The 26,350-nt window shown below is 42.8% G+C and overlaps 1 protein-coding gene across 12 annotated transcripts in view; it reads left to right on the top strand.

Moving 5' to 3' along the window:
• Positions 1-25,154, top strand: part of ST3GAL3 (ST3 beta-galactoside alpha-2,3-sialyltransferase 3) — a 285,569-nt gene extending 260,415 nt beyond the window's left edge. For 5 of the 12 annotated variants that reach the window (XM_069738036.1, XM_069738037.1, XM_069738041.1 and 2 more), the window contains 3 exons: positions 16,785-16,931; positions 19,651-19,797; positions 21,075-22,273. In XM_069738036.1, the coding sequence (XP_069594137.1) occupies positions 16,785-16,931; positions 19,651-19,797; positions 21,075-21,164 (384 nt within the window). In that variant the 3' untranslated portion in view covers positions 21,165-22,273. Of the gene's footprint in view, positions 1-16,784; positions 16,932-19,650; positions 19,798-21,074 lie in introns of all 12 variants that reach the window. The other 7 variants (XM_069738039.1, XM_069738043.1, XM_069738045.1 and 4 more) reach the window with 5 other exon arrangements.
• The last annotated feature ends 1,196 nt before the right edge of the window (positions 25,155-26,350 follow it).

Here is a 26,350-nt window from a genome sequence, read left to right as displayed (position 1 = left end):
TCCAGTATAACGGTTTAGCTCTCATACATGGTCCAGTTTTTCGGTTTAGCTCTCATACATGGTCCAGTTTTTCGGTTTAGCACTCATACATGGTCCAGTTTTTCGGTTTAGCACTCATACATGGTCCAGTTTTTCGGTTTAGCACTCATACATGGTCCAGTTTTTCGGTTTAGCACTCATACATGGTCCAGTTTTTCGGTTTAGCACTCATACATGGTCCAGTTTTTCGGTTTAGCTCTCATACATGGTCCAGTTTTTCGGTTTAGCTCTCATACATGGTCCAGTTTTTCGGTTTAGCACTCATACATGGTCCAGTTTTTCGGTTTAGCACTCATACATGGTCCAGTTTTTCGGTTTAGCACTCATACATGGTCCAGTTTTTCGGTTTAGCACTCATACATGGTCCAGTTTTTCGGTTTAGCACTCATACATGGTCCAGTTTTTCGGTTTAGCACTCATACATGGTCCAGTGTAACGGTTTAGCTGTCACACATGGTCCAGTTTTTCGATTTAACACTCATACATGGTCCAGTTTTTCGGTTTAGCACTCATACATAGTCCAGTTTTTCGATTTAACACTCATACATGGTCCAGTTTTTCGGTTTAGCACTCATACATAGTCCAGTTTTTCGATTTAACACTCATACATGGTCCAGTTTTTCGGTTTAGCACTCATACATGGTCCAGTTTTTCGGTTTAGCACTCATACATGGTCCAGTTTTTCGGTTTAGCACTCATACATGGTCCAGTGTAACGGTTTAGCTGTCACACATGGTCCAGTTTTTCGATTTAACACTCATACATGGTCCAGTTTTTCGATTTAACACTCATACATGGTCCAGTTTTTCGGTTTAGCACTCATACATGGTCCAGTTTTTCGGTTTAGCACTCATACATAGTCCAGTTTTTCGGTTTAGCACTCATACATGGCCACATCTTCACCTCATTTACGCCTTTCTATGCTATGGGATTAAGGACTCGCCCATTCCACCAAAAATATGACTCATCAAGAATTTACCACAGAGCTCCACTTTCATAATAATCTCTACAGTGCTGGTCTTCTCCATGACATGGAAAATACATGTGTCCAAACACTATGCACATAGTTGAGGTCTGCACATAAGGCCGGGATCACACACAGCGAGATACGGCCGAGTCTCGCAGGTTAAAACCCAGCTCTGGCAGCGGCACTCCAGGGCGGAGCGTGCGGCCGCATAGCAATACATGGAGCCGCACGCTCCGCTCCGGAGTGCCGGTGCCAGAGCTGGGTTTTAACCTGCGCGAGACTCGGCCGTATCTCGCTGTAGTGTGACTCCGGCCTAAGGGATATTGCAGGACACAAGTGATTTCCAGACCACAGATTTTGCTCCCCAGGTCTAAACTATTTGAAATAAAAAAAAAGTCTAAATTTTGTTGTCTATATATATATATATATATATATCTGTAATTTTCTACGTCTGCAAAAAAAACCAGTCTATTTTTCAGTAGTGTGCTGGTTCCATTTTTCATCCATTTTTGGACCATGTGTTCGTTTTTTCCATCCACGCGTCGCCCGTTTTTCTCAAATGCAAAAACCATGAAACTATGGAAAGTTTTCCAAACTTTTTTTTTTGGTCACCACTCAGTTAAAAAATGGGTCATATGTGTACTGATCCATTTTTTTGTTGAAGATCAATAAACTTGAATGATTAATGGAAATCAAACCAAAATAAGACTTGTCTCCATCCCGGGACGACAAACAGAATGAAGCCTTAACCAGATACTCTGTACTAACATAACAGCACCTCCTAAATATAACATTTTTTTCCCGGTATTCCTATTTAAAAATTGATGTTTATTTTGTTATTGCCCTGAAGATATTTTATTTCCTTTTTAGTCATTGAATGGAAACTTTTTACAAAATGCAAGAAAAGCTGAATGTCTCGGCATTGCCACCTCACCCTCGTCATTCAGACCACACTAAGAAATGTCACTGAGGCTTCTGGAGAGTTTCTGACTAAGTTTTTTTTTTTTTTTTGTATTTCTTGGCTTGAGTTTGCAGACTGCCGAGGTATCTGGACACAAATGGGCAATTTATTAAGCATCTCTCTCGTTTTCTAATCTCATACATTGAGCAGGGGCTGAGGTTAGTGACCTCTGTTCCTTCTTCTGGATGAATAGACATGGGAATTGGTGGAATTTTAAGGAAAAAAGCCATCATGCCAGGGATGGCTGAGATAAAGATGGTGCGTGATGATGCCGTCACAGTAGCCTCCTGGTTGATGGATGACAGTGCACTCTGCCTTCAGGGGAAATGACAGCATTCATTTTAATTCATCATCGTTCGGATCTGTGAAAATACTGGGCTACGTGAGAAAGCACGTACACAACGGCGCAGCCGGGGAATTGAAAAGCGCAGATAGCAAAATACTACTCTTATAAGAGGAATCTTGGGCGTCCGGACCCAATATGCAGATGTTTAGAAAAATAGAAACAGCTGCCTGATTTCAGCAAAGTCAGGGTGCAGCTTCCACCTCCCACGCGCTCCCAGATTCCAAACACAATCATCTCTCGCAAATAAATGTAATATTTTTTTTTACGAGAAAGACACCAAAGCCTTTACATGGGGACAGCACTTATCTGTAGAGCAAGTCTGGATATTGCATTCATGGTCGGCAGTCCCTTGGGTCTTGACATTATGTCTCTAACTCATTAGTCAGTCAATGAAGTCTAGAGATCCTTGTACTAATCATACTAACGGGCCGCTTACACCGGTGGCACTAAACGACAGCCAGTCACCTACTGCTTGCCGATCCGTGCCGTTTAATAACCCGTTTATACAGACAGACCGCCCTTCAGATGCACAACATGTAATAGATCCAGGCTACCATAGTTCTCGAAGACACAAAAACGCACAGAGAGGTCAAAAATACTGTGTTGTAAAAAAGTCACAATAAATAAGCAAGTGCTAGTCAAAAAATGGAAAAAATACAGGGTATTTAGTTAATACGTTTTTTTGCAAAAAAATGTATGTTAAGCTGCTCCACCAATCGCCAAGGTATACCCATAATAGAGCAGTCCTATCTAATGTATATAATCCCGATCTGATGTATTTAAAAACCTGATCATCTGTATAGTACCTGTATGAGCAGGGTTCAGAGGGAAAAAATATACATGTGGACATGCAGGATGGAACAGCTTCAATGCAAATGGCCCACAGAGGAGTGGTGGACTCCCCAGTCTTATAGAAACAAGAGAACAATTATAGAACCAAAAACACATGGGCTACTTGCACAGTGAACAAGTCTGTAGAAACCTGTTCACACCACCAAAGAACTTGAAGACACAAAAACGCACAGCGAGGTCAAAAATACTCTGTTGTAAAAAAAAGTCACAGTAAATAAGCAAGTGCTTATGGTACCATAGTTCTCGGCAGCTCAAGTCCTGTTTACACAAGATGGATGTGCTGCCGAGAATGATGATCGATTGTGCAGCACTAAAGATCATTGCACCCAATCAACAAGCGTTTTCCTCGTTCTTGATGCACACAACCGTTTTCTCTCCATCCAAGGAAATCGGTCCGATTATACTAATCAGCCGCTGATCAGAGCGGGATCCGATGCAGTCAGTCCATGAAAATCGTCATCTGAGTGGCGTCAAATTTTTTTTCAACGGACCCAAAGAGTTAAATTAGGCGAGTGACGGCCAATACTTTAATCCTTGAAGGCAAATCAGTCGTGTTGCAATATTCTTTTTTTCTTTTCCTTTCGGAACATTCGCTCACGTGAAAAAAAATTGGAAGTGTGCAGAGCCACCAGCGCCATCTTTTTTTTATTAAAGCGGTGGAAAATTTTGGAAGGAAATTCATTAAAAAAAAAAAAATTGTGTTGCCATTTTCTGAGACCCATAGCATTTTAATTTTGTGTTAATAGACTTGTGTGAGGGCTTGGTTTTTTTGTTTTGTTTTGTTTTTTTTGCATGGCGATCTGGCACTTTAGTTGATAATTTGGACTACATTCAGAGTTTTGAATCGCTTCTTATTTAATTTTTTGCCGTTGTTTCAGCAATTCTAAAGTTTTGATTTTATTTTCTCTTTATTGGTTAATTAATTTATTCTTTTATTTGGTTATTTTTAATGGGGTAAAAGTTTTTTTTATTTTTTTGATTTTATTATTTTGACTTTATTTTTTAGGGAACTTTAACTTTTAAACCTTAGGAGACTTGAACCATTGATCATCAGACCGCTTGGACCATATACTGCAATACCGTAGTGTTGCAGTATATTGGAAAAAATCATGATCTTCTATGAAGACCCAGCCAGAGCTCAGTCTTCATAGGAGAATTGTTAGGTCAGGCACAGGAGCCTTCAGTAAGCTCCTGGATCCCATGGCTACCTATTGGCAAGTCCCGTGGAGGTTGAGGGAAATGACTGGTGAGAGCATGGAAAGGCGTGCCCCCCGTGCCATGCTGGGTATGATGCTCCTGAGACCACATCATACACGGAGACCCGACATTGAACGTACCAGTATGTCAAATATTGGTTTAAAGGTGTTTCGTCAATATAATTGCAGAGAGCTTGGTTACAGCGATGTGTCACTACACAGGCTGTGTTTTACTGATTCAATACAATCAGTGTTTTATCAGCAGGAGATTATCAATACAGGACTAGGTGTCTCCTGCCTCCTAGTCCAGCCACACCCCCAGCATTGATTGGCAGCTTTTTTTTCACTCTCTTTATTCACAAACAGCAGCCAATCACTGGTGTGGGCGGGGTTATACACAGCTCAGCATTTGAGCTCTGCTAGATCTGCAATAGAGAAAACTGTGACTTCACCATAATTACTGCACCCAGTAAACAAAGTGACACATCGCTGGAATCAGGGTCAGATTAGAAAGCAAAATCCTGCTGACAAGATTCCCTTTAACCCCTTCCCGACCTTTGACGCCACATAGGCGTCATGAAAGTCGGTGCCATTCCGACCCATGACGCCTATGCGGCGTCATGGAAAGATCGCGTCCCTGCAGATCGGGTGAAAGGGTTAACTCCCATTTCACCCGATCTGCAGGGACAGGGGGAGTGGTAGTTTAGCCCAGGGGGGGTGGCTTCACCCCCTCGTGGCTACGATCGCTCTGATTGGCTGTTGAAAGTGAAACTGCCAATCAGAGCGATTTGTAATATTTCACCCATTATAACGGGTGAAATATTACAATCCAGCCATGGCCGATGCTGAAATATCATCGGCCATGGCTGGAAATACTAGTGTGCCCCCACCCCACCCCTCCGATCGCCCCCCCAGCCCTCCGATCTGGCCGGTACACTGCTCCGGCTCCCCTCCGTCCAGTGCTCCGCTCCCCCCCGTGCTCTTGTCCGCTCCCCCCGTGCTCCAATCACCCCCCCTGCACTCCGATCCACCCCCCCCCCGGTGCTCCGTTCCACCCCCCCGTGCTCCATTCCAGCCCCCCCGTGCTCCGTTCCACGCCCCCCGTGCTCCGTTCCACCCCTCCCGCACTCCGATTCCCCCCCCCCCGTGCTCCGATCCCCCCCCCGTGGACCCCCCCCACCCCATCATACTTACCGATCCAGCCGGGGTCCCGTCCGTCTTCTCCCTGGGCGCCGCCATCTTCCAAAATGGCGGGCGCATGCGCAGTGCGCCCGCCGAATCTGCCGGCCGGCAGATTCGTTCCAAAGTGCATTTTGATCACTGAGATATAATCTATCTCAGTGATCAAAATAAAAAAAATAATAAATGACCCCCCCCTTTGTCACCCCCATAGGTAGGGACAATAAAAAAATAAAGAAATTTTTTTTTTTCCACTAATGTTAGAATAGGGTTAGGGTTAGGGGTAGGGTTAGGGGTAGGGTTAGGGTTAGGGGTAGGGTTAGGGCTAGGGTTAGGGTTAGGGCTAGGGGTAGGGTTAGGGCTAGGGGTAGGGGTAGGGTTAGGGTTAGGGCTAGGGGTAGGGTTAGGGTTAGGGCTAGGGTTAGGGTTTCGGTATGTGCACACGTATTCTGGTCCTCTGCGGATTTTTCCGCTGCGGATTTGATAAATCCGCAGTGCTAAACCGCTGCGGATTTATGGCGGATTTACCACGGTTTTTCTGCGCCTTTCACTGCGGTTTTACAACTGCGATTTTCTATTTGAGCAGTTGTAAAACCGCTGCGGAATCCGCACAAAGAAGTGACATGCTGCGGAATGTAAACCGCTGCGTTTCCGTGCAGTTTTTCCGCAGCATGGGCACAGCGATTTTTGTTTCCCGTAGGTTTACATTGAACTGTAAACTCATGGGAAACTGCTGCGGATCCGCAGCGTTTTCCGCAGCGTGTGCACATACCTTTAGAATTAGGCTATGTGCACACGGTGCGGATTTGGCTGCGGATTCGCAGCAGTGTTCCATCAGGTTTACAGTACCATGTAAACATATGGAAACCAAATCCGCTGTGCCCATGGTGCAGAAAATACCACGCGGAAACGCTGCGTTGTATTTTCCGCAGCATGTCAATTCTTTGTGCGGATTCCGCAGCGTTTTACACCTGTTCCTCAATAGGAATCCGCAGGTGAAATCCGCACAAAAAACACTGGAAATCCGCGGAAAATCCGCAGGTAAAACGCAGTGCCTTTTACCCGCGGATTTTTCAAAAATGGTGCGAAAATATCTCACACGAATCCGCAACGTGGGCACATAGCCTTAGGGTTAGGGTTGGAATTAGGGTTGTGGTTATGGTTAGGGGTGTGTTGGGGTTAGGGTTGTGGTTAGGGGTGTGTTGCGGTTAGGGTTGTGTTTAGGGTTATGGCTACAGTTGGGATTAGGGTTAGGGGTGTGTTGGGGTTAGTGTTGGAGGTAGAATTGAGGGGTTACCACTGTTTAGGCACATCAGGGGTCTCCAAACGCAACATGGCGCCACCATTGATTCCAGCCAATCTCGTATTCAAAAAGTCAAATGGTGCTCCCTCACTTCCGAGCCCTGACGTGTGCCCAAACAGTGGTTTACCCCCACATATGGGGTACCAGCATACTCAGGACAAACTGCGCAACAATTACTGGGGTCCAATTTCTCCTGTTACCCTTGTGAATCAAAAAAAATGCTTGCTGAAACATAATTTTTGAGGAAAGAAAAATGATTTTTTATTTTCACGGCTCTGCGTTGTAAACGTCTGTGAAGCACTTGGGGGTTCAAAGTGCTCACCACATATCTAGATAAGTTCCTTGGGGGGTCTAATTTCTAAAATGGGGTCACTTGTGGGGGTTTCTACTGTTTAGGCACACCAGGCGCTCTGCAAACGCAACGTGACACCCGCAGACCATTCCATCAAAGTCTGCATTTCAAAAGTCACTACTTCCCTTCTGAGCCCCGACGTGTGCCCAAACAGTGGTTTACCCCCACTCATGGGGTATCAGCGTACTCAGGAGAAACTGGACAACAACTTTTGGGGTCCAATTTCTCCTGTAACCCTTGGGAAAATAAAAAATTCTGGGCTAAATAATTATTTTTGAGGAAAGAAAACGTATTTATTATTTTCACGGCTCTGCATTATAAACTTCTATGAAGCACTTGGGGGTTCAAAGTGCTCACCACACATCTAGATAAGTTCCTTTCGGGGTCTAGTTTCCAAAATGGGGTCACTTGTGGGGGGTTTCTACTGTTTAGGCACATCAGGGGCTCTGCAAACGCAATGTGACGCCCGCAGAGCATTCCATCAAAGTCTGCATTTCAAAACGTCACTACTTCAATTCCAAGCCCCGGCATGTGCCCAAACAGTAGTTTACCCCCACATATGGGGTATCACCATACTCAGGAGAAACTGGACAACAAATATTGGGGTCAAATTTCTCCTGTTACCCTTGGGAAAATTAAAAAATTCTGGGCTAAATAATTACTTTTGAGGAAAGAAAACGTATTTATTATTTTCACGGCTCTGCATTATAAACTTCTATGAAGCGCTTGGGGGTTCAAAGTGCTCACCACACATCTAGATAAGTTCCTTTCGGGGTCTAGTTTCCAAAATGCGGTCACTTGTGGGGGGTTTCTACTGGTAAGCCACATCAGGGGCTCTGCAAACGCAACGTGACGCCCACAGAGCATTCCATCAAAGTCTGCATTTCAAAACGTCACTACTTCACTTCCGAGCCTCGGCATGTGCCCAAACAGTGGTTTACCCCCACATATGGGGTATCAGCGTACTCAGGAGAAACTGGACAACAACTTTTGGGGTCCAGTTTCTTCTGTAACCCTTGGGAAAATAAAAAATTCTGGGCTAAATAATTATTTTTGAGGAAAGAAAACGTATTTATTATTTTCACGGCTCTGCATTATAAACTTCTATGAAGCACTTGGGGGTTCAAAGTGCTCACCACACATCTAGATAAGTTCCTTTGGGGGTCTAGTTTCCAAAATGGGGTCACTTGTGGGGGGTTTCTACTGTTAAGCCACATCAGGGGCTCTGCAAACGCAACGTGACGCCCACAGAGCATTCCATCAAAGTCTGCATTTCAAAACGTCACTACTTCACTTCCGAGCCCCGGCATGTGCCCAAACAGTGATTTACCCCCACATATGGGGTATCAGCGTACTCAGGAGAAACTGGACAACAACTTTTGGGGTCAAATTTCTCCTGTTACCCTTGGGAAAATAAAAAATTGCAGGCTAAAAGATCATTTTTGAGAAAATAATTTTTTTTTTTTTTTCATGGCTCTGCGTTATAAACTTCTGTGAAGCACTTGGGGGTTCAAAGTCCTCACCACACATCTAGATTAGTTCCTTTGGGGGTCTAGTTTCCAAAATGGTGTCATTTCTGGGGGATCTCCAATGTTTAGGCACACAGGGGCTCTCCAAACGTGACATGGTGTCCGCTAATGATTGGAGCTAATTTTCCATTTAAAAAGCCAAATGGCGTGCCATCCCTTCCGAGCCCTGCCGTGCGCCCAAACAGTGGTTTACCCCCACATATTGGGTATCTGCGTACTCAGGACAAACAGGACAACAATATTTGGGGTCCAATTTCTCCTATTATCCTTGGCAAAATAGGAAATTCCAGGCAAAAAAATCATTTTTGAGGAAAGAAAAATTATTTTTTATTTTCATGGCTCTGCGTTATAAACTTCTGTGAAGCACCTGGGGGTTTAAAGTGCTCAATATGCATCTAGATAAGTTCCTTGGGGGGTCTAGTTTCCAAAATGGGGTCACTTGTGGGGGAGCTCCAATGTTTAGGCACACAGGGGCTCTCCAAACGCGACATGGTGTCCGCTAACAATTGGAGCTAATTTTCCATTCAAAAAGTCAAATGGCGCGCCTTCCCTTCCGAGCCCTGCCGAGTGCCCAAACAGTGGTTTACCCCCACATATGAGGTATCGACGTACTCGGGAGAAATTGCCCAACAAATTTTATGATCCATTTTACCCTACTGCCCATGTGAAAATGAAAAAATTGAGGCGAAAAGAATTTTTTTGTGAAAAAAAAGTACTTTTTCATTTTTACAGATCAATTTGTGAAGCACCTGAGGGTTTAAAGTGCTCACTAGGCATCTAAATAAGTTCCTTGGGGGGTCTAGTTTCCAAAATGGGGTCACTTGTGGGGGAGCGCCAATGTTTAGGCACACAGGAGCTCTCCAAACGCGACATGGTGTCCGCTAACGATGGAAATAATTTTTCATTCAAAAAGTCAAATGGCGCTCCTTCCCTTCCGAGCCTTACCATGTGCCCAAACAGTGGTTTACCCCCACATGTGAGGTATTGGTGTACTCAGGAGAAATTGCCAAACACATTTTAGGATCCATTTTATCCTGTTGCCCATGTGAAAATGAAAAAATTGAGGCTAAAAGAATTTTTTTGTGAAAAAAAAGTACTTTTTCATTTTTACGGATTAATTTGTGAAGCACCTGGGGGTTCAAAGTGCTCACTATGCATCTAGATAAGTTCCTTGGGGCGTCTAGTTTCCAAAATGGGGTCACTTGTGGGGGAGCTCCAATTTTTAGGCACACGGGGGCTCTCCAAACGTGACATGGTGTCCGCTAAAGAGTGGAGCCAATTTTTGATTCAAAAAGTCAAATGGCGCTCCTTCCCTTCCAAGCCCTGCCGTGCGCCCAAACAGTGGTTTACCCCCACATATGAGGTATCAGCGTACTCAGGACAAATTGGACAACAACTTTCGTGGTTCAGTTTCTCCTTTTACCATTGGGAAAATAAAAAAATTGTTGCTAAAAGATAATTTTTGTGACTAAAAAGTTAAATGTTCATTTTTTCCTTCCATGTTGCTTCTGCTGCTGTGAAGCACCTGAAGGGTTAATAAACTTCTTGAATGTGGTTTTGAGTACCTTGAGGGGTGCAGTTTTTAGAATGGTGTCACTTTTGGGTATTTTCAGCCATATAGACCCCTCAAACTGACTTCAAATGTGAGGTGGTCCCTAAAAAAAATGGTTTTGTAAATTTCGTTGTAAAAATGACAAATCGCTGGTCAAATTTTAACCCTTATAACTTCCTAACAAAAAAAAATGTTGTTTCCAAAATTGTGCTGATGTAAAGTGAACATGTGGGAAATGTCATTTATTAACTATTTTGTGTCACATATCTCTCTGGTTTAACAGAATAAAAATTCAAAATGTGAAAATTGCGAAATTTTCAAAATTTTCGCCAAATTTCCGTTTTTATCACAAATAAACGCAAAATTTATTGACCTAAATTTACCACTAACATGAAGCCCAATATGTCACGAAAAAACAATCTCAGAACCGCTAGGATCCGTTGAAGCGTTCCTGAGTTATTACCTCATAAAGGGACACTGGTCAGAATTGCAAAAAACGGCAAGGTCTTTAAGGTCAAAATAGGCTGGGTCATGAAGGGGTTAAGTAGAGTTAATGTTCTATAGTTTATTCACAGATTTTCGATTTATTTATTTTTCCATTAAGATTAGTGGGTAAATGTCACAACGCATTTCAGGTCAGGGAATGAAAACCTGCATAGACAGGCAGTGTTGGTATTTGTAGTGCGGTTGTAGTATTTCTACCGACTCCTCTGCCCGTCTCTTGAGAAGTCCGCATTGTCGCTGCTTCTGTCTTCGCCTGATTTACAGAATCCAATCATCTTGATCACTTCTTCTTCTCACTTCCCCGAGTCTGCGGGGTCATCTGAGGTCTCTCCTCCTCATTCCTCACATACTGTCAGTATTTCCTGCTCCTTTTTTCCTTTCTTCGCTGCCAGTCCGGATTGTGTTTGCTCTGTCAGTGCGGTGTCATTTGCTGCACCCTCTCTCGTTAACCGCTATATTTGCTCACATTCTGACGTTTTGCTTCGCTCAGACGATAATGAGTGAAGCGGAGCCGGTGATACAATGCCGGCGGTATAAATAGAAGTCATGAATGGCTAATTGCCGCGGGCTAACCACACCAACCTAGGACGTCATGTAAAATCCCAAATCTCACAAGTATAATTGCGCTCTCCGGGTGTGGGTCTGAATATCGGGACAGGGAATTTAGGACACGCTACAGACAGGAAAAAAATGGGAATTTCACCAAGAGAAAAAAAAAAAGAGTTTCAGATCAGAAGCCAAAAAAATGTTTCAACATTGCTGCAATATGAGAAAGTAAGAAGTTACCATGACGACAGAATTCCCAGCAATTACTGTCCGCGACATCATCATCCTCATTTGCTGTATGACCCGTTAGCTCACAAGTCAACTTTACGAAATCTTACAATTTTTTAAAGGGAACCCGTCATATTGAAAATTATTATCTGATCTGCAGACAGGATGTTATAGAACAGGAGCGGATGAGCCGATTGATAAATATATTTTTTTTGAGGGGGGGGAGTTTCAATAAAACTTGAATTTTATTTATTGAAATCCCTGGTGTTTGTGTGCAGGAGTCCAGTGGGCGGTCCTAGTCAGTGATTGACAGTCTTCACTGTATGCACAGCTGCTGTCAATCACTGATTAGGTGCGCCCTGTTTGCAGACTTGTTATAACTTGAATCCTGCACTGTTATGTCCCTCAAAAAAAAGCAAAACATAAAAGTTTTATCTTCGCTTTTTGCTTCCATGATTGCAAAGTTTTGCTAGTTAAAGAGAACTCGTCTTCAGAAAATGACCCGATTATTTAAATCAGGTTTTACTGTTACATGTATTTTTTTTTTTAATGTTGGCAATTTCTTTTCCATATCATGTTCTATATATATATATATATATATATATATATAAATTAGCAATGTTACAATTTTCACATTAGGAATCCAAGATTTATCGGCACTCCACTGGTAATAGTAGTAGTGTACATGGAAAAATAGATAATGCAAAATCTAGAAGATCCGGGCACTCACACAGGTTTTTCCTTGGTTCCTTTATTGAACAAAACTTGATGTGTTTCAGCCTATTGAAAGCTTTCATCAGCAGCATACGTGCCTGTATGACCTCCCTACTGTACAATGCCTGGGCATGCTCCTGATGAGGCGGCGGATGGTCTCCTGAGGGATCTCCTCCCATACATGGATTAAAGCATCCGCCAACTCGTGGACAGTCTGTGGTGCAACGTGACGTTTGTGGATGGAGTGAGACATGATGTCTCAGATGTGTTCAATCAGATTCAGTGCTGGGGAGCGGGCGGGCCAGTCCATAGCTTCAATGCCTTCATCATGTAGGAACTGCTGACACTTCAGCCTCATGAGGCCTAGCATTGTCCTGCATCAGATAAAACCCAGGGCCAACTGCACCAGCATATGGTCTCACAATGGATCTGAGAATCTCATCTCGGTACCTAATGGCAGTCAGGCTACCTCTGGCGAGCACAATGGCGGCTGTGCGGCCCTCCACAGAAATGCCACTCCACACCATTACTGACCCACTGCCAAACCGGTCATGCTGAAAGATGTTGCAGGCAGCAGAGCATTCTCCATGGTGTCTCCAAACTTTGTCACATGTGCTCAGTGTGAACCTGCTCTCATCCGTAAAGAGCACAGGTCACCAGATTCGAATCTGCCAATCTTGATGTTCTGTGGCAAATGCCAATCGCCCTGCACGGTGTTGGGCTGTAAGCTCAACATGCACTTGTGGATGTCAAACCCTCTTACTAACCTCATGGAGTCCATTACTGATGGTTTGAGCAAACACATGGATGTTAGTGACCTGCTGTAGGTCATTTTTGCAGGACACTGGTGCTGCTCCTCCTCTTTCTCCTTGCACAAAGAAGGAGGTAGCGGTCCTGCTGCTGGGTTGTTGCCCTCCTACACCCCCTCCACGTCTCCTGGTGTACTGGCCTGTCTCCTGGTATCTGCTCCATACTCTAGACACTGTGGTGACAGACACAGTTACCCATCTTGCCACAGCTTACATTGATGTGCCATCCTGGATGAGCTGCACTACTTGAGTAACTTCTGTAGGTTGTGGACACCGCCTCATGCTACTGTATCTCTAGGAGTGAGAGCAATGACAAAATGCAAAAGTGACCAAAACAACAGCCAAAAAGGATGAGAACAGAGAAATGGTCTGTGGTCACCCCCTGCAGAATCACTCCTTTATAGAGATTGTCTTGGTAATTGCCTATCATTTCTGCCTGTTGTCTGTTCCATTTGCAGAACATCATGTGAAATTGATTCACAATTGGTGTTGATTCATAACTGGACAGGTTGATGTCACAGAAGTGTGATTGACTTGGAGCTTCATTGTGTTAAGTGTTCCCTTTATTTTTTCAGCAGTGTATATCACTGACTGTTATTTCTTTCCACCGATGATGCAGTTCCACATTAATAATAGGCTGAACAAACTCATTTTTACGCTGGGACTATACCGCTACTGCACATTTTTGCACTACAAATACAGTTCTGATGCACCGTCCATTATTTCTGCAGACTATTGAACATACTCTGATGCTGGGGAGGCGATTTCTTCACGGTATTTCCTCTTTGTCTCTACGTAGCCCAATCCTTAAAGGGAAACATTAAGGTTCTAAAAGGAAAGTGTCGATTTCAAAACAATTGCTCCTGTAAATCTACCACCCCGTGTTGTTTTTTGAGCTTTTAGGGACAATATGAAACAGCTGCAAGTGTCCAAATATTTCTATTTTAAAGATGAAAATGATACGACGTTGAAACCATCTCAAGTTGTTCTCGTGAACGAGTCTCACGCATTCATGGTTTCCCAGCGCCTTGTACATGGATAATAATGGCTGTGTAAGTGCAGATGTGTGTGAGCCCCGTACACAAAACCCTTTTGTTATGTGGCGGCCCACATGGCCAGATGGACTGTATCCTGCTGATATTTACAATGCACTAGACACGTTCACACCTCTTTTTTTTGGGCGGACACGTACCAGGATTTCATTTGTTTGCACAGCGATGCATCCGTTTTTATACTTGACGAGGGAGAAATCAGATTTCCACGTTGCTGGATGATGTATAAGATTAATAGCCACTCAGCAATCAGCCAGGACACAAAAAAAAAATAAAGTAGAAAATACTGAAGCACTAAGGCTACGTTCACATTAGCGTTGCGCCGCCGTGCGTCGGCGACGCAACGCGCGACGCACGCTAAAACGCACGCAAACGCGCGCAAAAACGCGCGCGTTTTGCGACGCGTGCGTCGTTTTCCGACGAAAATCGGACGCACAGAAAATGCTACATGTAGCGTTTCCTTGCGTCCGACGCTAGCGTCGGAAACGACGCACGTGGCGAAAAACGCCACCAAAACGACGCACGCGTCCCCTATGTTAAACATAGGGGCGCGTCGCCGCTGCGTCGCCGCTGCGTCGCCGGCGCAACAGCGACGCACATTGGCGGAACGCCAATGTGAACGTAGCCTAAACTAAACAAAAGCAAAAAATATAGTATAATAGATCTCCTGCAGGAGTTATTTTAAAGGGAATCTTTTAGTAGGATCAACCCTCCTGAGCCGTCTATGTGGGCATTTAGGTCATACAAAGCTGATTAAAACGATACCTAGATATCTGCGATCCGATGTTATATTCAAGAGAAATCCACATTTTGTTTTATATGTAAATGATTTACTTAAGATCTATGGGCAGGGCATAGATCTCACTTAAAACCTGCCTCCAGAGTTTATTGTAAATAAGGGGGTTTTACCAGTATGCGACATGTAGATCAGGAGAGCAGACTGTCAGTCATTAAATGTTTCACACTGGTAACACCACCTCATTTACAATAAGCCCCGGGGGCAGGTTTTAAGTGAGATGTGTGCCCCGCCCATAGATCTTAACAACTCAATTACATTTTACAAAAAAAACATGGATTTCTCTGGCATAAGACATCGGATCACAGATATCAAGATATCATTTTATTTAGCTTTTTATGACCTACGTGTCCATTTGGAAAAGTTAGGAAAGGGAAAACCGACCCTGCTGACAGATTCCCTTCAAAGTTGATGTACACCCATACAAGATGGCAAATAGTCATAGAGACATGATAAGGAATGTGCACACTCCAACATCACAGGAAGGTAGATAAATCTTAAACTGGAATTACCTATTTAAGATAAAGAAATTGGCACAATGTGCATATATTTAGAAAAAAAACAATGCTTACGCATTTCGGGTAGAAAAACCTGATATCTGATTAAACATCCCTTTTGGAACATTAAGAGCCATTTGACCTGGAAGCCAGACCAGTGCTACACCGTGCACCACACCCAGGACACCAGCAATGGAGCCTTTTAGTATATCTTATGTGACGCAGCTTCACACTGCAGAGTTTCAGTATGTCTTATGCAGTGCTGCTTTACAATATTTTCATACAGTGCTTTTTTTAGTTGCATTTTGTCCGCATGAAAAACACAGCGACAGGAAACGCGTTTCGTACATTGCACAGTTTTTTTTAATCTATTTTTAATTCAATTGAATGGTTACAAGAAATGCAGTGCAGCTCAATAAAATGCACAGTGTGGATGAGATTTTAGAAATTTGATTTACCGTATTTTGCTGCTGCTGTAAAACGCCGATTTTCTTTTCTCGCACAAACAAAAATGCTGCAGAAATGTAATCTGTAAATATAACCCATCACTGCAGTTTACGGTTACCCTATGTGATGCAATTTAACACTACAGTCTCAGCATGTCCTATGTGCTGCAGTTTTACGATAAAGTCACCAGTGCTTCTGCTTGTTCTAACTTCAGCATATCTTCTCCCTGCCGACTATTACAAGCAGAAGCCAAAAGGGAAAAGTGTAAAGCTGCATGCATCTCCTACAGACTGTGTGGATTCTATGCACAATCATTGTGAGTCATCAGGGTTTAATAACTCTGCAGTCTATCACTGCATGGTCTCTCGTATTATACGACTTATATAAATCGGAAATTATATCTTCAACTGAGGAACCAGGATGAGTAAAGCTGGGGAGGGAAGGATCCAAGAACCACCAGGAGGGATTGAGGGGCAATGATGTCAACCTGTAGTTCACAGGAAATCAGAGTCTGACTTCCTGTCTACACAGCAGAACATGTGCTGGACTGGTAGTCACACTGGGTGTCACATGACCTAGCTGTGCATCATGGAAATGTGCAAAATGTATGGATGGAAGAGAGCTGGAATGTCATAATCAGCTACAATTTTGCTGACGAGTTATCATTATAAGGGCAAAAAATTTAATTGTTGAATTGTTGATGTTCTAATTTAAGGTTCTAAGATACCTAAACATATTTTACCATAAGTGTCTACATAAGTGTGTATATATATATATATATATACATATATATGTATATATATATGTATATATATATATATATCATTCATTTTTTTTTATCTAACACGCAGTGTAAAGAATGGTGGTTTTCATTAATGTGTTTGTTTATGAATTCTTTTTTTGTCTCGTTATCAGAGCGCTTCAGATGGATTCTGGAAGTCAGTGGCCACTCGGGTACCACGAGAACCAAATGAGATCCGTATCCTGAACCCATACTTTATCCAAGAAGCTGCTTTCAGTTTTATCGGGCTGCCATTCAACAACGGACTTATGGGCAGAGGGGTAAGCACCAGCACAGATGTGAACGGAGTAGAAAATAATCCCAGAAAGAACATGTTTTTGTTTACATGGCTGCAATGATGACGTCAGGTCTATACGTGTGACCACTGCAGCCAATCATCGGCATCATCAGTCTTGTTTCGTACACGGCTGAGGCCAATGCGCAGATAACTATAAGATATTTTTGTTATTTTATCACATTGACTGCCTCTGGCCACATTTTTTTAGAAACTTGGCCCATTTCCTTAAAGACGTTTTCCATTAGATACTGGACTATTTAGATTTATTAGTTATCCTATAACTCTGACGTCCTGATTTATGCTTCCGTCTTACCTGAGAGACTCGCAGATTGTCCGTTTTAGGTCCCAATATAAAGTAACCAAACGTTAATGATGGCTTAATGATTATGGATTAGTTTTAGACAAAGCAGCAGATTAGATCTTGACCCCAGAGGAGTAAAGCGAGTGAGGTCATCAAGGGGATCCTGCTTCCTCCTTATCTGTATTTTGCCTTTTATTCTTGTATACACTTGATGTCAGTTTTTGCTGTTTTTCACTTAAAAGAAAAAAAAAAAAGTTTGAGGATCCCCATATAATCTCGACGAAAAGATGTTTCCTCTGTTGTGACGCTATATCTACAGGTAGTTCCCAAAACTCTATGTTTTACTTTGGGTCTATATCCAACACATAGATAGCTTCTAAGAGAAAAACCTAAATTTACCAATAATAAAACACATGGTTTTCTTCAGTTCATCAATACGAGTATCAGGATCCATATAACGGCATATAGGGCATCAATGCAATCATGATGTTTGAGGCCGTAAATGAGAACCTAGAACATTGTAACTCCTCCACTTTATGCTGTTCTCAGCGGAATTATAGATCAGCCCATGTTTATTGTGTCTGTTCTGTGGCTCTTACCTACTGACCCAGTCTAGTCATTTTGACATATCCACATCGTCAAGAGAAAAGGATCCAGAGCTCTATGTGGTGTCAAAAAGAACAAATTTTAATAGTGCCATCCAGAAAGAACAACGTTTCGGTCTACTTTAGACCTTCATCAGTCAGCCTGTCGTGTAGAAAGCTGTATTACAAGTGAAGTGCTACGGGAAACGGCTCATATGTTCCTGGACAGCGCTTCATCCAGGGTACTGGGAGCCGTTTCCCAACAGCACTTCACTTGTAATACAGTTTTCAACCTGGCAAATCTGACTAAGGAAGGTCTAAAGTAGACCGAAACGTTGCACCATTAAAGATTATTCTTTTCAACACCACAAGGAGCGCCGGATCCGTTTCTCTGGTTTAGTAAGGGGTGGTTCTCCTCAGTAAGGGGTGGTTCTCCTCCCGTGTACCCACAGATACGAATGGAGTGACGTGTACCCTCGTTACATATGCGCATCATTACTCACTGGACACTTCTTGCCAATCTTTGCCATTTACAAGTCTGTATATTTAGAGCTGTTCTACCATACGTCAATAAATCCCCCAAGCACTCGCTTTTTCCCCCATTGTTCTGTTATCTCGTAAATTGTACATTTGGGATTGGATGCTTTGCTCTGTAAAGATGTAACACAACGCCTTTCTAATAAAACGCAAATAACACCCTCAATAAACAGGTAAACAACTCTGAGAAAAAAAAACATGTTCTTATCAAACGTAACGTATGTGTTTCTGCCATGCATGATCCCGTAGATGCCGCTTTCTATACTTTCTGGAGCGTGTCTGGCCATTGCATCTCCTGTCGAAGCCGCTGCGGTAGCCGGGGGAATTGCCATCTCATGTCCCCGGGAAGTGTTCAATGAGATTATGGACTCGCGGCTCGGGATGAGTGAATGAGACGGAGAGTTTGTGATGTGTCCTAAGCTCCTGCGCGGTGATTATCAGCAGCTCTTCCATTGTGACATATGGACGATTAATCTCTGCCGGCTGATTTAGTGCTTCCATCTGCTCAGTCTGCTATGTTTTGGCCAGGACTATGTAGACACTAAAGAATTCGGCATAACCTTTCTTTCTTCCGCAAGTCAAGGTTTTGAGAGGAAAATATCATATGACAATAGTATATCAATATCCTCCGGATCATTTGCCATCCATTGTGGGTATGTTGGGCTTGCCTCTTATCTTCCGCTGCGGGACGTTTTTTGGCATTCTCCTCGTAACCCAGCTGCTACTTGATATTAGGGCTATTTTGCTAAGAGAGGATGAGCCACCCACGGCCATGGTGGTGTAAAGTCTTCACATTCATACGGCTGGAGAACCTTGGTATAGACATGAGGAGCCAGGACAAGCAAGAATACAAAGGATGCAGCTGATACGTTCACAGATTGCAAGCTCCTGTGTTCTCGAGGACGATATTGGCTCCGCAGAGTATACGATGGTCCCAGTGCTGATATTATATGTACCGTCACAGATTTCAGCAGCCGCTCTATATCTCTTATATCGCTGGTATTCCGGCTGCGGGAAGCGTCGCTGGGACATGAGCATAGATTGCTGGGCAGCTATAGATAGTTGTCCTTGTTAAAGGGATAGTAGAAATATTTGGAATTCAGCGTTCTGCAGCCTCCTGTCTGGATACACGACTATATCACTGATGTAACATTACAATTGGATCCCATAGAAAATCTGTGATTGTGGACTATTGGTTTTTATTTTGTCTTCTTGCCTTTGGTAAGATGCTGTTATCGTGCATTTATTTCTTTTCTCTTTTTGTCACTTACGCCCAATAGAACATTCCGACGCTCGGAAGCGTGGCAATCACCATGGCGTTACATAACTGTGACGAGGTGGCAGTAGCAGGATTCGGATACGACATGAACCTTCCCAACGCTCCTCTTCACTATTATGAGACTATCAAGATGGCGGCCATTAAAGAGGTAGAATATTCACCTTCTCTATTTTTTTATATCAGATTTTCATACTATCACTTTATCAATTCGACTCTGTAAATCATATGACATAAATCCTACAAGGATCAGAGCACAAACTTCCAATAAAATACACGGATGAGGACGTCTAATGGAGGAGTCCCACCCGGTGTAACCCCTTGGGATTATTCGGATGTCCGCGAAACTCGGTCTGAGGACAGACTGCAATCCACGGGCCGGCCGCGGGTCTGCTGACCCAAATACACGTATGATGCTGCTGGGTCAGCAGACCACGGCCAGTGCATGGATTGCAGTCCATCCTCGGGCCGCGATTCCCGGACGTCTGAATGAGAGCAGACAGGAGCTAAGAGGCGGCTGTCACCGTGCTCGGCTCACCCTTGTACTTCATGGCCACATATCTATCTGAATTAGTGTGATCCAATGTTTTGTCGGATCGCACTCGGAACTAAAATAAGCTCGGATCGCACCCAGAACAATGTTACTCTATGGAGCCTTGCACACAAAAAAAAAATTGCTGCTTGCCCAAGTTTCATCTGATATTCGAATTGCACTCAGACATGTGAGGCAATGAGCACAGCAAAAAATCAGACTGCACTCGGGTGACATGTGAGTGCAGTCCGATTTCCGTGGCCTCACAGAACGGAGAATTTTTCTTCTTCATTTTCTCCTCATCTGAGAGAATCGGATCACACAATTCTCACCCTCTGATCAAATGTCATTTACATAATCAACCCAATTCTATTCGGATGAGAGATTCGACAGCCGTCTGCACCTGCCTGTGGTGCCATTTTACCCTATATTTTCCCAGTTGTAGCCATGCTCAAGTCCATGACTGACTGCATCTCACTGGGGCGGTCACTGGTAAAGTTAAGGTTAGAAAAAGCCAAGAATAATCATAGATTTATATATATGTAATAATCACAGAATTCTATATTTAATAATCACAGATTTATATATTTAATAATCACAGAATGATATATTTAATAATATAATTCTATATTTAGTAATCATACATTTATATATTTAATAATCACAGAATTATATATGTAATAATCACAGAATTCTATAATAGAATTCTATATTTAATAATCACAGAATTCTATATTTAATAATCACAGAATTATGTATGTAATAATCACAGAATTCTATATTTAATAATATAATTCAATATTTAATAATCACAGATTTATATATTTAATAATCACAGAATTATATATTTTACATCTCACCTTTATCCTTTTTTTTTAATTTTATTTTATTTCTAGTCTTGGACCCATAATATTCAGAGAGAGAAGGAATTTTTAAGGAAGTTGGTGAAATCTCGTGTAATAAATGACCTCACCAGCGGCATCTGACCGGAGCGGCGAGCGTGACCTGGACAGTAGCCATTACCGGAGCTGATCGAGGGGCCCATTCCACAGAGCGGCGTGCATGCCATCAGGGGGCTTGACGTTCTTTGGGACAGCTCGGCAACACAACCCTGCCGCCATGGGAAGAGGAGGCCGTGACAATGGATGCCTGCAGATACATTATTCTCTCAGAACAGTTTTTTTTTTTTATTAGTTAGTAAACACAACTTTATCCAAGAAAAAAGAAAAGGATAATAATGTGTAAAAGAATCCCTTGTGCCAAACGTACCTCCGGATATGGATGCGAGGTGCGAATGGTGAACCGCATACATTTTGAATGTACAAAGTATTATTTTCTATATACTTTACGCATGGGACTGTGCCGCCGAGATACGGGCAGACGACACTGATACATATGCAGAAGATGCACATACGGACATATTGTCGCCGGCTTCTCGCAGGTTCCTTCCCTTGTTGAGAAGAAAACACGACCGTCCAGAGATGGGGCATTGTTGGTGCTGCTATTATGTAGATGGGCCAATATTCAGTCTATCTATATGTTTGTCTTTGTCTGTGTTATTATTGGGGGGTTCGGGTGGGTAACTTGTATAATTTAAGGTCATGGATCAGTGTTAGAATTTTGCCATTGATCAGTGTTTGAATTACTTGCACCAAGAGCAGCGGTCGCCCTGGACTCTTAGTCCGCTCCCACCCTTGTGGTTACAAGGATAGGAAGCATGATCAGAGCCCAGGCCCGGCTCCTGTACTAACATATACGTAAATGTGACTCACCAACACATCAGCAATACATTTCATATCATGGAAAGGCTGGTCCAGGCCAGCAATAGACCACCCGCAGCGGTATTACTGACCTGACTGAGGTGGGAGCATTCCACTGCAGCTGGAGAGGAGTCCTGCAACAGGATTATCATTAAACCCCATTTTGTGCCGGAAGATCTGTGTTTGGCTGTTTTATTTGCATTACTGCTTTGCTGCAATAGATGCAATGTTCATTATCATATATGATTTGTTTGATTCACAATAACCTGAATATAACAGATTGAGTTACCATATACATTACATTACAGATTGTGTACTGATCCTGGGTTACATCCTGTATTATACCCCAGAGCTGCACTCACTATTCTGCTGGTGCAGTCACTGTGTGCATACATTACATTACTGATCCTGAGTTACATCCTGTATTATACTCCAGAGCTGCACTCACTATTCTGCTGGTGCAGTCACTGTGTACATACATTACATTACTGATCCTGAGGTACATCCTGTATTATACCCCGGAGCTGCACTCACTATTCTGCTGGTGCAGTCACTGTGTGCATACATTACATTACTGATCCTGTACTGATCCTGAGTTACATCCTGTATTATACTCCAGAGCTGCACTCACTATTCTGCTGGTGCAGTCACTGTGTACATACATTACATTACTGATCCTGAGTTACATCCTGTATTATACTCCAGAGCTGCACTCACTATTCTGCTGGTGCAGTCACTGTGTACATACATTACATTACTGATCCTGAGTTACATCCTGTATTATACTCCAGAGCTGCGCTCACTATTCTGCTGGTGCAGTCACTGTGTACATACATTACATTACAGATTGTGTACTGATCCTGGGTTACATCCTGTATTATACTCCAGAGCTGCACTCACTATTCTGCTGGTGCAGTCACTGTGTACATACATTACATTACTGATCCTGAGTTACATCCTGTATTATACGCCAGAGCTGCACTCACTATTCTGCTGGTGCAGTCACCGTGTACATACATTACTGATCCTGAGTTACATCTTGTATTATACCCCAGAGCTGCACTCACTATTCTGCTGGTGCAGTCACTGTGTACATACATTGCATTACTGGGCCTGAGTTACATCCTGTATTATACTCCAGAGCTGCACTCACTATTCTGCTGCTGCAGTCACCGTGTACATACATTACTGATCCTGAGTTACATCCTGCATTATACTCCAGAGCTGCGCTCACTATTCAGCTGGTGCAGTCACTGTGTACATACATTACATTACTGATCCTGAGTTACATCCTGTATTATACGCCAGAGCTGCACTCACTATTCTGCTGGTGCAGTCACTGTGTACATACATTACATTACTGATCTTGAGTTACACCCTGTAATATACCCCAGAGCTGCGCTCACTATTCTGCTGCTGCAGTCACCGTGTACATACATTACTGATCCTGAGTTACATCCTGCATTATACTCCAGAGCTGCGCTCACTATTCTGCTGGTGCAGTCACTGTGTACATACATTACATTACTGATCTTGAGTTACACCCTGTAATATACCCCAGAGCTGTGCTCACTATTCTGCTGGTGCAGTCACTGTGTACATACATTACTGATCCTGAGTTACATCCTGTATTATACCCCAGAGCTGCACTCACTATTCTGCTGGTGCAGTCACTGTGTACATACATTACATTACTGATCCTGAGTTACATCCTGTATTATGCTCCAGAGCTGCACTCACTATTCTGCTGGTGCAGTCACTGTGTACATACATTACACTACTGATCCTGAGTTACATCCTGTATTATACCCCAGAGCTGCACTCACTATTCTGCTGGTGCAGTCACTGTGTACATACATTACATTACTGATCCTGAGTTACATCCTGTATTATACTCCAGAGCTGCACTCACTATTCTGCTGGTGCAGTCACTGTGTACATACATTACTGATCCTGAGTTACATCCTGTATTATATTCCAGAGCTGCACACACTATTCTGCTGGTGCAGTCACTGTGTACATACATTACATTACTGATCCTGAGTTACATCCTGTATTATACTCCAGAGCTGCACTCACTATTCTGCTGGTGCAGTCACTGTGTACATACATTACATTACTGATCCTGAGTTACATCCTGTATTATATTCCAGAGCTGCACTCACTATTCTGCTGGTGCAGTCACTGTGTACATACATTACATTACTGATCCTGAGTTACATCCTGTATTATACTCCAGAGCTGCACTCACTATTCTGCTGGTGCAGTCACTGTGTACATACATTACATTACTGATCCTGAGTTACATCCTGTATTATACCCCAGAGCTGCACTCACTATTCTGCTGGTGCAGTCACTGTGTACATACATTACATTACTGATCCTGAGTTACATCCTGTATTATACTCGAGAGCTGCACTCACTATTCTGCTGGTGCAGTCACCGTGTACATACATTACATTACTGATCCTGAGTTACATTCTGCACTCACTGTTACTTATCCAGCTCTGATCCGAAGTTCCAGCAATGTACTATACGCCACACACTATTCTGCAGGCGTCAGAGCTTAAATCTCCCATCATTTACTACTGCTAGTGAGTGAGTCTTGATAACCCCTAAGCTTAGATAGAAGGTCAAAAAATCCAGTTTTAAAATGTTTTTCCAGGTTCCGAAAACCCTTGTTCCCCAGTTGCAGTTTGTTTAGATATCAAACAGTCGCCGCCTTACTCATTCTCCCCAGGTCCAGCGCTGCAGCTCGGTGGCTCTGAGGACAAAGCTGCTGCGCTCACTAATCGGCTGCAGGGCTAATCGCTGCTGTAGACAATATGACATCAGACTCGTCACTGGACCTGGGGATGGGAGTAAAGCTCAGTCTGTCTGTAAAACAAGCTGCAGCCGAGGGACCCTTTTAAGGAATAAAGCAATAGAGCATATTACAGTCAGAATAGACAAGTGTGTATAATACCGCCCCATACATAGGGCTTCACTGCTACACATAGCTCCATGGTCACAATTATTAATCACTTTATGGCAGTGTTTGGCGTAAACTGAGTCTTAAAAAGTCGTAATTTTCAGAAAAATTAAAACTGCAAAATTTTAAATTTTTCACCAATCTTACCATCAGGGGGTGTAGCTAGAAAATGATGCAAATTTTGGCACAAATTTATGTCCTTTAATAACAGCCATGAGTCTTTTAATAAATGTGATTCAATTTATTCTAACAATCTTCTTTTTTTTTTTTGGCTTACGTATGAAATGCCAGCGTTAATGAATCTACCGCTATGTGTTTAGACTGTACGAGGCCACACAGGAGCAGACGCGTGATACCCTTTCCTTAGTTAGAAACAAGGACGGCTCTGATAAATGCCGTATTCACAGGGCATTGTTAATTGCGGCTCATGTAACACATACACTTCAGCTTCTTAATGTGACAAATGGGGGGAGATGTAATGTCACTGACTGCATCTGACCATACAAGACCGGTCACGCCAACATCAGCTGCACAAACTCCTATCTGCTGCTACAATTAATCAATCAATTGAGGGAATTGTCTTTAAAGCTATTGTCCAGTCAATCTAATAGATTTTAACAAGAGAAGCCATGGTCATCACTGCAGTATAAATGTAGTATTATGTGGTGGCCATTCATGTAGGAACCTTATCCGTCCATTTCACCAATTTCGTAAGAAACACAATATAGATATACCCCCTTACCACTTTATGACACCTTTGGAAACTTTAAAGGGAATCCATCATTAAAATCAACCCTTCTAAGCCGTCCATATGGGCATGTAGTTCATAGGAAGCTGAATAAAATGATACCTTGATATCTGAGATACGATGTTTTATTCCAGAGAAATCCAAGTTTTTCTTAATATGTAAATGAGCTGTTAAGATCTATGGGTGGGACACAGGTATTAACAGTTCATTTACATATTAAGAAAAATATGAATTTCTCAGGGATAAAAAAATCGGATCACAGATATCAAGGTGTCATTTTATTCAGTTTTCTATGAAGTACATACCCATATAGACGGCTTAGGAGGGTTGATCCTACTGACGGATTCCCTTTAAATGGCGGTGGAAACAAAGGCTGAGGTATGTTGAAATCCAACACGTAAGGGGACGATCCTGATGGAAATAAATACATTTGGCCACCGTAAATTTAATATGTTTGAACAGCTAAACCTGTTAGATGATCTTTGGTGAAACTAACTGGCACAATGCTCTAAGCTGCAAATGTTAACGCTTAGATACAAAAACAAACTATTTTGTGCATATACGTAATCCTCTCTAACGACAACGGGCTGTAATGGAACAGAAACATACATTTACAAAGTTGTAGTGCAATCCATATGTGTTTATATTAATTTCCACTCTCCCACATAATAGAGAAGTACCAAAGTGATCCAC

Source organism: Ranitomeya imitator, chromosome 8, assembly GCF_032444005.1.
Source record: "Ranitomeya imitator isolate aRanImi1 chromosome 8, aRanImi1.pri, whole genome shotgun sequence".
Lineage (NCBI taxonomy): Eukaryota > Metazoa > Chordata > Amphibia > Anura > Dendrobatidae > Ranitomeya > Ranitomeya imitator.
This window is presented reverse-complemented; position numbering and strand designations above follow the sequence as displayed.